Below are 14,573 nucleotides of genomic sequence, written 5' to 3'. Positions count from 1 at the left end.
GTGGCGCACTGATGTATTCCCTAACCCACATAAGCACTCAGATGGGCTGGGTCCGGCTTTTGACAATACACCTCTTACGGCAGCTTCCAGTTTCCTGTTTTTGCCCAAACGGTGCCTTACTCCCCCATGGTGTTTCATGGTGTTTGCTGTCTTCTTCTGTCTCCATTGTGAGAACAGCTGCAGCTCTCTCCCCGCTCTGGAAGGGCTGTTTCTAGCCTTTCTCTGTTGTGTTCTGTTCCCTAGCATGGGAGAACATCCAGTCCTGTAAGACAAGGACTAGTCCTTGATATTCCCAGGCCAGAAAACTCCCAGCACCTGATCTTTGTGTAATCAGTTGTGCTCAGCACACTCATATCCCTGTCCCTTCTTCCTCTAGCCAGCAGGGGCCACTGCATGTAGAACCATCATCCCCAGCACGAATCAGCACCATCTCAAGGCTGGAGGAATCACAGGCTTGAGTCCTGGAAGGTTTGGTTTCTGGGGAGCTTGTATGGCATGCTGGATCTGTGGCAGAGCAAGCTTGGGGCAGAGAGCTCTCTCTTTGGCTCAGGTTTGGCATCGGTGTGTTGCTCCCCTGGTCTTTGGGGCCATGACCAGGGGGTGAAAGCACTCCTGCCTCAGAATCCCTCGCTCGGCGTCCCAGGGTCCAAAACGTCCCAGGCCAGGGTGAGCTCTGCCCAGCCGGAGGGGCCCACATCCACTGAACTCTGCCACAGGCCCCATTAGGGCATGGTGCTGGTGGTGCACTGTGGGAACAGAAAGCCGGTGAAAGTCCTGTGTCGACCTGGAGGGGGCTCAGCAGAGGCGTAGTAGGAGCGTCTACATGGGGGAAAGGCCCACAGGCAGAAGGGTCAACTCGCTGCTGGGCCGGTGCCTGGGAGAGAAGGAAGAGCTGGACAGCCTGGCGCAGAGAGTGCAGGCCTTCACGCATTTGCTGAACTTGCCCGGAGAGCTCAGCCACCTGGGAAATGATGCAAGGGAAATTAGGCAAGGTCATTTGCTTGCATTTCTTCTTAGACTGGAGCCCTCCTTGCTTACAAAGTTGCTTTGTAACTACTGTAATGTATAGAGAATCTTCCCTAGTGCTGATGTAACGGGCTTCCCTTAATGGTTCTGGCAGTAGATCACTGAGTATCTGGAAATGCACAGGACCAATTTGAGAGTTGGGGAGAAAAGAAGTATACTTTTTCTCACTCTTATCTTCGGCCATTCAACAATTTGATCTGTTTTCCTAATGCCCCCTTGGACTTTAGGCAGGGGAAAATTCTCTTTTCATCCAAAAGGATATCAATAGCAGGAAATACACTCTTCAAACACTTTTGCTTGTTGCATGGCAGAAGAGTAAATAAAAGCCCTGTTGGCTCAGAAGAGAGTCCTATCTAGGTTGCCTTCTTGGGGAAGGTATTGGAGAAGGTAGTAGGGCTGCTGCTGCAAAGAATGCTGGATGGGTGAAGCAGCTGATCTACATCCCTCAGGCTTCAAAGGGGACTGAAACTCCGCCGGTTGGTTTTGAAGATGCTTTCATTGGGACCGGGCTGGTGTTCAACACCACCAACTGTGGTATCTTTCTGGACTGCCTGCAAGGGTTGGGAAGCACTGCTTGGCCTTGATCCTGCAGTTCCAGTCTGATAACTAGGGGGTGGGGGAATGGGGTAGCAATTGAGCTCATGGGCATTCTGTGTGATGCTGTAGGGCTCGGCCTTTCCCAAATAATTTAACATCTACATGAAACCTCTGGGTCAATCCCTCGCCACCAGCTTGCCGCTATATTTCCAAGTACAAATCATAAAGTGCTGTTTTTGACCAATTAAGCTCTGTATGGCTTGAGTCCATGTTTGTCTACAGGACTGCCTTGTCCAAGTGCAATGTGCCCACCCTACAGTCAGCCCAGGAAGTGATGCCTGAGGATAATGGAGCAGGGGGGCTTGGAAGCAAGCTTTTTCTATGATGGCCTCATCATTTGGGGATAGCCTAGCTCCAAGGGCCAGACTGCCCTCACTCTTAGAATTTAGGAAAGCAGCAAAGAAGCTATTTTGTCCATCTTGCGGGTGGGGGAGGGCTTAAGATGCCTATCACATCTTTGCTCTTGAAATATGCTAATTATAGATAGATATGCACGCATGCATGCATGTATGCATGCTTTTATGTAAATGAGTGTAAAATTGGACAAGAGATAAATTATGTAGGTAAAAGAAGACTGCTCAGTCAGCTGCGTTTGAAGAGCCTAAGCACCTCCTGTGGCACTCAAGGGATAAATGAGCTTGTGCTTTCAGAAGATTTATGTGATAGAGCAGGGTTCCTCAACCTTGGCAACTCTAAGCTGTGCGGACTTCAACTCCCAGCTTTGCTGGCTGGGGAATTCTGGGAGTCGAAGTCCGCACAGCTTAGAGTTGCCAAGGTTGAGGAACCCTGTGGTAGGGAACGTTTTCAAGGCTGTGTTTTGGACTTCCAAGGGCAGCTTGCACATATGCGGTCTGCCTCCCTGTTGAACAAAAAGCAAGGAAGCTTTCCAGCTAAACATCTCTCTAAATGGTTGTCTGTGTACAAGGCTTTTTTTTTTTTAAGCCAGCTGCTCATGGCAGGCAGCCATACATCCTTGACTTGCTGGAAGCTAAAGTGGTAGAGTAACGCACTGATTGTGATTGTGAGTGCATTACTCTACCACTTTGCCCTGAAAACTGATCCTTTGAGCAAAAAAAGCCTTACCGCTTGGCGCAGTTTCTCAATGGTTTCCGCACTAGATAACTCAGGAGGGATAGTGAGCAGGCCACTATCTGGAAGAGGAGAAATGGGCAGTTGAGGAAGGCCTCAAATTCAGCCTTCAAGTGATCTGTTTCTTATCAACCCCTTCCCCACTTTGAGGAAACACGGTGCAGAATATTACCTGTCCCAGGTGAAGGGCTGCTGTAGTCGGGTCCTGAAGGACCAAGGCGGAAATTGAAAATCGGTTTGTCTGAACTGGACCCATCCTCAATTCCGTCTACAACTCTTTTAGAGAAGAAGGGGGGTGAAAAATCAGTAAAAGTTTGGGAAAACAGGCGCACATGGAGAAACTCGCATACATGTGCTTCAGCTGCAACCTCTGACTGCCAACATGGGAAAAGACATTTTGATGGGGCCTTACAGTAGTGTCCCCATTCCCAAAGCTGGTTTTCACCCTCTTTCCATCCTGGGACCTTACCTGGGGCTGAGATCTGGGGGACCGCTGCAGGGCACGTTGTGCAGCTGCAATGCCGTGGGACGTGAGGATGTTTCCGAGGCCAGGTGGCGTGGAATTCCTGACCGTGTGGATGGATGACTGTGGCCCCCAGAAGAAGAGGAGAGCAAGGGGCTGGGGGGCTCATCCACTACTTCTGTAGGCAAGCAGGGCATTCTCCGGCGTGGAGGGAATGAAGTCTCTGAGTCCTTCACCACCGAAAGCAATGTGGCAGGTTCCCTGTTGCTTGGTGATGGTGACTCTGCCTGTGGTGGAAGGAAACACTGAAGGAACCTTTGCCTTTTCCATTCCAGCTGCCTTCCTCTCTAGAATGGAGAAAGGACTATCCAGATGTGTAAAATATATTCCTCCAATTGGATTCTCCATGTCAGTAAAAGATTCTCTTTGCCAGATCCCTTGCAAAGATTATGTCTGTTGAAGAAGGTAATTCTTTATTGTGATTAGCTTTCTTATTTTTTCATCTCGGGCTTTTTAGAAACAATTAAGGGTTCAGAATCCACCTGATTTTTTTTGTTGGACTAAGGGCTGGTTTGAATCTGGAATCATTCCTATAGATGTTAGGAATTAACAGTCTCAGTGGGGCGTCCTGTGCAAGCTGTTCGTGGACTGTCACAAGTTCCTGAACAAAAAGTGGGATGTAATTCAAACTGGTGCATTGGAATAGCTGGAAAGGCATGGCAGGCGGTTAGTCACCAGTTTCCCCAACCCCAGCCATGTGGGTTAAAATTTAGATTGGTCAGCAGAACTTCCCCCAAAGTTTCTTGTTGACCTTGAGGGATTCTGGAGCAGATGCTGAAGACCTGCTCAGCCTCACCTGAAGCTGTATGGCTACCCCTTTCTTTTTAACAGCAGGCTGGAAGCCCAAGAAAAGCAAGCTACAGATTTATTCTCCTTTGCTTCTTTAGCCTTCTTTGTGGGTTGTATGTTGGCTCTGGGCAGGTTTATATTATCATATTTTACTAATTTCAAGTAAACCAACCTGCTTTGGTTTGACTCTTGTTCTCCCAGACTGCATTTTGTAATTTGATTTACTGTTCTTAAACCACCAGAGGCCTGGCACAGTAACTAAATGAATCACTGCTGCACCCAGAGTGTTGCAACGACAGTGGCTACCTAAGAGTTCTAAGGATTTCTCCCTCCCACCCTGCTTCACTCACCTGGAAGATGCTGCCTCCACCCAGGTTGTAGCTGAGTTCACAGGGGAGTTCATGGCGGAATTTGCTGGCAAATTCTGGGTAGAGCTCCAGACTGGCCAGGAGGCCAGGCAAGCTCAGGCACTGCAGATCACAGTAGGTGAGGCCCCGCACGTCGGCATTGGCCTGGACACCCTGTTCCTTGGATGAGATGTGGCAGCCAATCAAGTCCCCCTTCCCTGAAAGAGCCAAAGGTAACAGGTGCATCCCTCATCAAGGGGAACAAAATGGAAGCCCCAGTCGGGGAGGGATCGCCCTCCTGAACCAAAACGGCCACGCAGACATGGTTTGGCAGGAGCGGTATGACCCAATTTCCCAGCCTTGTTCTGAAAAGAGGCTCCATGAAAGCCCCAAATGAAAGCAGCATCAGGAAGAGCAGGACGGGATAGAAAAGGAAGACAGCGGGACAGCGCTCTTGGGAACAGCTCATTTAAGAAAGCTGTAACAGGTCTAGACATTTCAAGTTTTATTCCATGGGAAAAAACTTAGCATGCCAAGGTGAAAGTTCCAGCATTTTTTCCCACCTTGCTCTGCACATGGCAGACTTTGTCTCCATGCAGAACTTTAGCACAAGGGAGCTTTTAGAACTTCTCCCATTACCCTTGGATTCACGTACCATACTACGTCCAGGTTAAAATGGGCTTGGGAAGCCAATAGCTCACTGTGTTGTGGGAATTGCCACTGTCTTGCTACGAGAAGCAGGCTCTAAGACTAAGCTAGAACATAGTTTACAGGTCTGGGTGTCACATGATGTGGGAACCCAGTGATGATGTGTTAACCAAGGTTTAGGGTACAGGTGTTTTCAAACCCAGCCAGACTGGTCTTTTTCAGACTTCCCAATCTCCCAGATTTACTGCATCAGAAGGGGAAAGAGCAGGGGCAAAGCAGGCACTACCTAGGATGGCCAGCACGGTGCCATCTTTCAGCACTTCCATGGAGCCGGAGCAGATGAGATAGAGGGCCTGGAGTGCATCCCCCTGCCGGATCAGGTACTCCCCTGGCGTGCAGAAAGAGGTCCGGACGCTAAGTGAAAGGGAGCGCCGGCAGCCCCGGCTTGCCCCCTCAAAGAGGGGCAGCTGGAGCAGTTCTTTGTGAAGGTGCAGAGCGATATCGGCACGCAGCTCATCCGGGAGGCTGTGCAGCAGCTGGGTGAGAAGGCAGACGCAGCATCAGGGTTACAAGCTTCTCAGTGCCAGAGCAGAGTCAACCAGAAATGGGTTGCAGGAACTGCCCTCATGATAAATAGCAAAGGAGCGTCTCAAACAGGATGGCCATCTTCCATAATTTCTAACGCCCCCAATTTTCACAACTGCCCTGACTCCAAAACTTGATATCCTCTAGAACTCAACTTTCAAAAAAAGCTTCACTGACTGATAGTAAAAGGCTAGCAGATCTTCTGAGTGAATGGGGAGAACTGGGGTAACCTGTATCAAACTCTCCAGTCATATCAGGATCTGTTATTATCTCCAAAAGATAAAGTTACAATAACAATAAATTTCTGGAAACATTTCTGAGCTTCTTGGAGGAAAAGCGGGATACTGGTGTAAAATGAATTTGCTGTTTCATTCCACCTTGCACAGATAAAAGGATTTGAATGTTTCACTTGGCATCTAGGACAAGTGTAGAATTTGCTTTGAGCGCTGAATCCAGCACTTCAACAATATCAATTCTGTAACCAATAGAATTTTGCTTCTAATTCTTATTACTGCAAGAACAGGTCCTCATCGCCTAGAGGGGAAGCTGAAAAAACTTCCATTGGTCAGGTCACCCTACCATCCCCGATTCCTCTTCCTGCCCAGCAGAAACAGCATCAAATCATTTGGCCAAGCTTTCAGGGGGAAGTATTACTTCATTTCAATCATTTGCCCAGCTGTTCCTATGTAACATTTTTATTTTTCCACCATTATCTGTTTAGTGATCACATAGTTCTGTCCATACCCCCAAGATGGCTAGAAAGACCGCCTTATAACTCAAGTTAAGCCAGATTTTGCTCTCCATGAGCCACCCTGCCACCAAGCCTCAGCAGTGATGGGCTGATTCTGTTCATGAAAATATAACAACAGAGTAAGGAATAGTGGCCAGAAGGTTACAGTTAAGGCAACTGTGTACAGAACAAGGCCAATTTCTGTGAGATGGAAGAGGGGCATCCACCTCTGTTAACAAAGCATTCTGTATGTTTATACTCTGCTTTTCTGTTTTGCTTCATTTCCCCCTGCTGGCTGGGCTACCTTTATCTTCACTTTCACAGCTAGGACAATGCAGCTTATCCCTTCTACTAATTTGCCAGCCTCCTGATCTTTGTCTCTGCTCTTCTGGACATAATCATCATCATCATGATGATTCCAATCCTCTTCCAAGGACTTCAGGGTGCTGCATATTTTCCCAGCCAAACCCTCTTGACCTTCATAATAATCCCAGGAGGCTGCCTAAGGAGGCAGAGAAAGAAATGGGGCCTAGAAATCTCCCATGATTTGCATAGCGCGTAATAAATGGCTTTGACAAAATGGCTGAAACCCTACACTCCCAATTTGGAAGGAATTGTGCACAGATCATGCTCCACTAGCTACTCAAGTTTTCTTCACTCTGGCATGCCCCAAACTCCTGTAACGCATACCGTCACACCCATCAGCTGTGCTGGCTAGGGCTGACGGAAGCTGTAACCCACTGCATCTAGAGGGCAATCTATTTCCTTCCCAGCTGCACTCCCAGAGATGAAGAGTCAGGTGGCCCTGGTAGAACCCTACTTGTCCACTCTTCCTGCCCAGGTCTTGCCCTTGCCAGGGCTGGATCTCACCTCCCGTGTATCAATGCCATTGCTGGCACTCCAGGTGGCTTGGAAGTATTCCAGCATGCGCTGCTTTAGTGGTGGAGGGATCCGATGAATACGGATATAGTCGCGCAGGTCACGCGTGCGGCTGTGATAGAGGAAGCGCCGGGCATACATGCGCTGGATGATGGCCGTTACGTTGCCAAAGACGACAGCATGCATCAGCGCTGGGGTTGGGGGAGAAAGAGAAGAGACCAAGGCTAGTCTGGCTGAGATGGCCAAGGAGAAGGCGAACAGCAGTAGCGTGGCCTGAGTTTGTGGCGTCAGTGATGGCAACAATGCCTCTGATTGGAGGAATAGGACAAACTTCATCAGCAAATTGAAAAGAACGAAGGCGCTGGGACTAAAAATCTTGGACGTAAACTTTGTACAGGTAGGAGAGTGAGGGGGCCATAACTGGCTAGAATGGAATGGACCGTAGTATTTCAGACACAAGAGGCAGATCAAGTTTTTGGATATTCAGTTTGCATGAAATGTTTTACGCATGTTAAAAAAGGAAAAAAAGGAGCCACAGGAGAAGTCCTCTGACCCAGCCTGCTCCCTGTGATACTAGTTTTCTATTTGGCAAGGTGTTTTTTTTAGAAGAGAGCACTACCAATAGATTCCTCTCTATCTATAGGACATAGTGGTCTAATTCAGAACTTACATTATCTCATTCTATGGACAAGTTTCTGCATGTACTGGCCTAAGACGAAGTTGCTCATTCGAGAGGTCAGTTTATTATTTATTACATTTTGGAATATATAAATGAGACTCCTCCCCCCAGCCACTGCCTCTTGCTCCAAAGAATGATACCCTGAAAAGACCGATCTCTAACTCCCTCTTGCCCCATAACTGTAGTTGTAGCCACAATTCCATAACTCTGCAATTGAGCCACAGACTAATCCTTCCCAATCTAGCAACCTCTAGCCCTGTTGGGTCTACAAACATGGCAGCCAAGAATTTGGGGAGCTGCAGTCCTTACGCACCCAGAGAGGACCAGGTTAAGGCAGCAGCACTGGCGCTGAATCAGGGAGCAGAACTCTGGGCGTACTTCCACTGCAACAAAGGGGCAGGAAGGCAGGCCTCAACTATGCTGACAAGTCGTCTTGTTTAAGGAAACCCTCCACTCTCTTTCAGTAACCTTGCTGAAGGTTAGTCACAGAGCATATGAATGATAAGTACTTTGTGCAGCCATCCCCCTCTCCTCTTACTTCTTCTTGACTTCCCTTGTCTAACGGTTGAAGTTAGGTCTAAATTTAAACAGGCATCTTTCATTTCCCACCACTAATTTGCTCCACAATCTGAGAAGAACAGAGACTGGCCATCTGGTTTTCTTTTCTTACCATTGGAAAGAGGCTTAAGGACATAAGAACCACCTTGCTGGTTCTTGGTGATGTACCAAAATAAAACTCACAATAATAGAAGGTGCTTGGCCCGTTGTCATGAGAACTAGATTGCCCGGGAACCTGAGTTAGAAGCGAGGAGGAGGAGGAGATGATGCTGGGGATGTCTAGCTGATTCTCCTCCTTGGTATCCCACCCAGGGGTAAAGCCCAACTTACCCCCCACCAGCATGGTACAGATGGAGAAAATCTTCTCCGAGTCAGTGTTTGCCGATACGTTGCCAAAACCCACGCTGGTCAGGCTGCTGAGGGCAAAGTATAGGGAGGTGATGTAGGCACTGCGCAGGGAGGGTCCCCCTAAGAGTTCCCAAGTTGTTCCATTCAGGGAGGAAGTGGTCTGGTTGGCAGGTCCTTCTTCACCACTGCTGTTCCTCTGAGACAGGTAATAGGGAGTCTCCAGGCGTCGAGCCAGCTCCTGCAGCCAACCTGAGAGGATGGGGAGGAAGGAAGCTAAGCTAGAAGAATGCCCCCTGCTAAGATCCTTCCCCTGAATGCTACTCCCTCACCCTTTAGACTGAGCTTTCCCAGGAACATGCCAGCTGCAGAGACAGCAGGCCTGGTCTGGTCCAGCGTCCTGCAGAAGAGCCTAAGCCTAAGCCAGGGCTTCCCAAACCTTTTCCCTCATTACCCCCAAAACCACTTACCAGAAAGTCTTTTTTATCCAATGTAGGTAAAACACTTTAAGTCAATTTAAATGTCCTTGTTGTGATTGGGTAATGGGTTTGTATGTCGTTACCGAAAGAAAAACCACTTTTACGCAATTTTGGGCAATATACCCAGGTTTGGGAAGCACTGGCCTAAGCAGTAAAACCTTGTACGTCAGGAGATAGAAGTCCAACGTAGGTCTGGCAGATGGCTTTGGACAACTCAGGCAATTGCCTCCCCCTGTTGCTTGTCTAAAGTATCTGATCTGTCTTGTTCTATGAGCTTCCATCTGAGTCTCTTTTAAAACCACTAATAAAATGGGGTACACAACCTATAGCCCTCCAGACATTGCTGAACCCTAATTCCTAGCATCTTTCCCACTGGTCATATTGTGTGGGACTGCTGGGAATCAGAGCCCAACACCTTTTAGATGGTCACAGTTTTCCTGCCCAGCTTTAAAGATATTCTCTGTGGATGGGTCATATCCTCCTATAAATGTAGTGCCTTTCCTCACATACTGAGGGCACAAATTCTCTAGGTTCATGGTCACCCACCTATCTATAGATCAGTGGTTTTCAATTTTTTTCAAGCCATGGAACCTCTTAATTCACAAAAAATAATTGATTAATTAATTCCTGGAGCCCTGATCAAGTAGTGAAGCTTTTGTTGATAGAAAACTAGCCGAGTTTGAGTGAACTTTTTTTCCCTACCCTTTGCCTCCCACAGAACCCCGTCAGGTTCTCATGGAACCCTAGGGTTCCGCGGGACACAGCTTGAAATATCCTGGCATAGACCACGCATGTCATATGCTTTCTTGACACAAACCTCTCATACCCTGAATCCATGCTTAAGCAAGGCAGCACTATTTGTCCCCCGACATCACTCATTCAAGCCTGTCATACCCACTGCAATCTAAATGAATGCTTGCATGGGGAAGACCCTTGCATAAAGGTGGTCAAGGTTCCAGACTGCACTGAAACCTTCCCATGCATTTGCCAAGCCTTCCCTATTGCGACATTTGTGCTGTAGTGAGGGGTGCCAGAGACCAAGCCAAGTGTCTGTGTGCAACACTGGGAATGAACGTAGTCAGCACAGTCTTCCATTTAGACACTGATCCATGTATGGTATGTCTGAGTGGCTCTGCTGAAGAGGGCTAATCATTGTGTGTTTTCATCAAACTGCAGAATGGAAGAATTGCCCCAAATCAGTAAAATCAGTAAATCCTGTGTTGGTTAAAGCTGAGTTAGAGAATAGGAGATTCTTCAATCCTAACTGCTTTTAGAGACAAAATGGAAGTTGGACTGTGAGGTCTCAGGAGTTGATCTAGGGCAGTGTTCCTCAACCTTGGCAACTTTAAGATGTGTGGACTTCAACTCCCAGAATTCCCCAACCAGCCTGCAAGGCTGGTTGGGGAATTCTGGGAGTTGAAGTCCACACATCTTAAAGTTGCCAAGGTTGAGAAACACTCATCTAGGGTTTCAGGATTCCTTTACCATTCCAATTCTCACAGACCCCAGAGAAAGGAGTCAGATAGGAATTTGAGAAGCCAGAAGAGAAAGGCAAGCTCTTTTATACAGGCCCCAAGCCCAACATGAAATTTATCCCATTCTCTTTCCAGGGAATTCTCCCAGCATCAGTAGCTTTATCTCTCTCTTTTCTATTGGAGATGGTGAGCTAGAGGCAGCACTTATGAAAGATTAAAACAGTATTCCCCAATGAAGTGCCATCTGGATGCGCTGGATGTCAATTCCCATCATTTCACCTTGCAGGCCCAAAGATACCAGCGCAGATTAGGAATTAATACAAGTTGAAATCCAGCGTATCTGAGGATGGCTGCGCCATGAATACTATTCGAAAGCATTGAGGAAAGAGATCCATCACTAAACCAAAGATAAATTCAGAGAGGCTGGAGATCTCCCAGACTCTCTTGATTTAAAAAAAAAAAAAACCTTCACCAAGTTGCAACAGATACTAACTACCCTTGAGTGCTGAGTCTCTACCCACTCCTCCAGGGATTTGGCAGCCCTATCTCAAAGCCAATGCAGCAGTTACTTGCTAATTTGTCGCCATGCAGCCCCTAGAGACTGCTAGGCAGCAGCAATTATGAAAGAGCTCATGGCCCCTCCACCCCGAGCAAAAGAGAGCATGTGCAGATTGTCCCTGCGTTTGAATGGAGGTGGCCGCAGCCATTCAAAGGCTTCTCTGCTTCCATTTGGCCCTACAGTGCGCTCCCCCCAAGCTGCAGCATCCAGTGGTCTGGGGAGCCCCGACTCTACTCTGGGAGAAGAAAATCACCCCCTGGAGCTGCACCCAAGCCCCACCGCCCCAAGGAAGGTGGCACCCGGCACGCACCTATCCCGGGCAGCTGGGAGGGGCTGCTCTCGACCTCCCGCTGCCCGATGAAGTACCAGACGCAGGCAACCCAGTGAGCCAGGAGGGCAAAGACGGTCATGAGCAGGGTGAGCACCACGGCGCTGTACTGGGAGTACCGGTCCAGGTTGGGCAGCAGCCGCAGCAGCCGCAGGAGCCTCACTGTCTTGAGCAGGTGTGCCCCAAAGTACTGGGTGGGAAAGAAAAGAGTGGATCTGCCCACACAGCCCCCTCCAGGGTAGAGGGGGAATGCTGTGCTGGCAGAAGGGAAGAAGTGGGGCAAGCTCACCAGGGCCCTGGCCAAGGGGTACTGGGGCTTGCTTTGGAGGAATGCAGAGCTCTGGGATTAAATGTTTTAAACACTCCTGAACCACCACACCAGGAAAAGAAGGAAAAACAGAAAAGTCTTCCTTCTTTTAATCTACTAATTAAATTATTGATATTCATTAGGGTAATAAGTTTAAAACACAACCAACTGATACTTCAGCTTTTGAAGTTTCACGCTGGCTTGTAATGAACTTCAGCCCTAAGAACGCTCCTTGGCCTTCCCAACATTTCTGGTTTGCAATTAGCTGGATGAAGCTCTCTAAAGGGATGGGGCCTGGAACCGATCTGAGCCCTGCACAATCAGCTACAGCAGAGTTTCTCAACCATGGCAAGTTTAAGCTGTGTAGACTTCAGCTCTCAGAATTGCACAGCCAGCACGTGTGGAGTTGAAGTCCACACAGCTTAAACTTGCCAAGATTGAGAAACACTGACCTACTGGCTGGAAATATTCAGACTTAGTTGTAGTTAAGAACAAAGAGTCATTGGCACTAATGCAGATCTGGGTAGGCCACAAGCCTTTCCAAGGCCTGCCCTGCAGCAGTCTGTCCACACTCCCAACCTCCTTGTCAGTGGCCTGCTCTCTCCTGGCCTTCTGCTGGGGCAGAGTTTTTCAGAAGGCCCAGTTCAGTGCAAGGTTCAGTATCTACAGAGTGTTCCCTGCCAATGGGGAAAACCCGCACTGAAGTATTTGAGATGCCTGATGAGGAGCCATGACTCTGAGGCTGAATCACCTGCCAGTGACATTTTACACAGAAATGAAATACTGAGGGCAAGACCAAGTCTGGTAAACAATGGGGGAGAAAGCCGAAATCAACTAAGCTGCAACTCTGACGTTGTCTACAAAGTTGCATGAAACAGCCTTGAACAGCCAAACGTCTCTACCTCCTGTGCATCCCATCATGGAGCATCTGAACCCAACTCACCACATTGACCTTGAAGGCATAGAGGAGGTCGAAGGGTAATGCTGCTAAGAGGTCCAACACAAACCAGCGGGTCAAGTAGTGTAGGAATATAGCATGAGGATCAAAGACCACCTGCCCTGATTTGCTGACAAATGTGGTACGAAAGTTCAGCACAATGTCTAGAAAACAATGCAAACAACAACAACAACAACAACAACAAAAGAATGGCAGTCTGCAACCATTATGCAAACCTTCCCTCACCTGGTGTCTTCCAGATATCCTGAGATTATAAATCCTAGAATTCCCTGTCATGCCACCTGGGAACTGTGGAAGTTGTAGAATGACACAATTCAAAGGCATCTTGTAGGAAAGGCCACTTTACTTAATACTCTCACCAGCTGATGCTTTCAAGCTGTGCCTGCCATTATTCAATTTTCTTACTATGCAAATTGTCAGTTGAGTGGAAGCCACTGAGTGATACCCACGTATGTATGAATTCACCCGCAACGACTCCTTCACCAGTGAAAGGAGATCACCTGCTTGGAGGGCATAGCTTGCTAGAAGTGAACCAGAAGGCCGGGGAGTGGGGCAGAAAGGGGTCCCTTGAAGCCAGCTGTGAGCATGGAATGTTCTGAGCTAGTCAAGCAGGGCCCTGGTCCATGCCCCAATTTTGTTCTGGGGCTGTTGTTGCCAGTTCCTTAGTAATCTGACTTTGGAAGCAAGCAAACTTTCAGGCAGATGCCATCACAGATCTCCACAGGCCCTCTTCAGAACCAGAACCAAAACGGTCTCTGATCCCAGTTACCAAATTCCCAAATGGAGAAATGAGAGGGCAGCATGTAGTCTTCTTCTCTAACAGTTCCTGCACTCCAAAAACAATTAGGCACATAGGGCTTTATAGAAGGCCTGAATGATTGCCCACAGAGCTCAGTACTGCTGACTGGCAATAGCTCTCCAGTGCTTCAGAGCTGCTCCCTGATCCTCTTCTACCTGGGACCACCAGGAATTAAACATGGGACTGTTTGTATCTTAATTTTGCCATTAAGCCCCTCCCAGGTGCTGATACCTGTCCCCATACCTAAGATAAAAAGGATTTCAACAGAGAGATCACAGACACTGGGGGGTGCACGAGAAGCCTCTGGAAGCCCGTCATCCTTGGTGCCATTGAAGCAGACACTGTAGGGCACTGTGACAGCCACGTACAGGGTGGCCAGAAGAATCAGTCCATCCCAGCCAGCCTTGAAGGTACCGTAATGCAGCAGGATGAATGGGGACTTGCGAGCAGCAGCCACTTTGTATTCAGGCAAGGCAGGCTTCTCACCAAAGACGCCCTGGAGAAAAACCAATAAGGAAGGTAAATGCTTGGAACTGCAAGGCTAGAAGACCACTGGTGTCAATGGCAGTGGTCACCATGCAAAGCAGGTGGCCCAGGATGGAGCAAAGCCCTTCAACCCAGCATGTATTGGTTGGGGTGGGGAGAACCCCTGGAATCCATCAACAGGGAAGGAGGAAGATAAGAGCGAGTGGGTGCTTTTGCATCCAGTTGGTCTCTGGGGTTCCACCATTGGATCTGCCTGCTTTTTGTCCTGTCTGTGGGTAGTAAAGAAGGTCTATTTGAACCCCGCCCCCTTACAAATGTCTTGCCCCCCGGCCCCCTCCAGGGGTGCCAAAAATGACAATCTCAGGTCTCCCACCCAGTGCTGTGCCA

General features: G+C 48.5%; 1 protein-coding gene across 1 annotated transcript in view; it reads right to left on the bottom strand.

Annotated features, from left to right (window-relative positions):
• Positions 1-119: 119 nt before the first annotated feature.
• The window catches only part of KCNH3 (potassium voltage-gated channel subfamily H member 3), a 56,900-nt gene continuing 42,446 nt past the window's right edge, over positions 120-14,573 (bottom strand). Inside the window, exons 5-15 of the mRNA XM_063293547.1 lie at positions 13,944-14,196; positions 12,887-13,044; positions 11,619-11,826; positions 8,781-9,047; positions 7,205-7,404; positions 5,306-5,555; positions 4,375-4,589; positions 3,182-3,462; positions 2,885-2,988; positions 2,707-2,774; positions 120-961 (exon numbers count right to left, since the gene is read on the bottom strand). Coding sequence (XP_063149617.1) covers positions 350-961; positions 2,707-2,774; positions 2,885-2,988; positions 3,182-3,462; positions 4,375-4,589; positions 5,306-5,555; positions 7,205-7,404; positions 8,781-9,047; positions 11,619-11,826; positions 12,887-13,044; positions 13,944-14,196 — 2,616 coding nt within the window. The 3' untranslated portion in view covers positions 120-349. The remainder of the gene's footprint in view (positions 962-2,706; positions 2,775-2,884; positions 2,989-3,181; positions 3,463-4,374; positions 4,590-5,305; positions 5,556-7,204; positions 7,405-8,780; positions 9,048-11,618; positions 11,827-12,886; positions 13,045-13,943; positions 14,197-14,573) is intronic.

The sequence above is a fragment of the Candoia aspera genome, chromosome 2, assembly GCF_035149785.1.
Source record: "Candoia aspera isolate rCanAsp1 chromosome 2, rCanAsp1.hap2, whole genome shotgun sequence".
NCBI lineage: Eukaryota > Metazoa > Chordata > Lepidosauria > Squamata > Boidae > Candoia > Candoia aspera.
The sequence above is the reverse complement of the archived record's forward strand: the minus strand, read 5'-3'. Positions and strand labels throughout refer to the sequence as shown.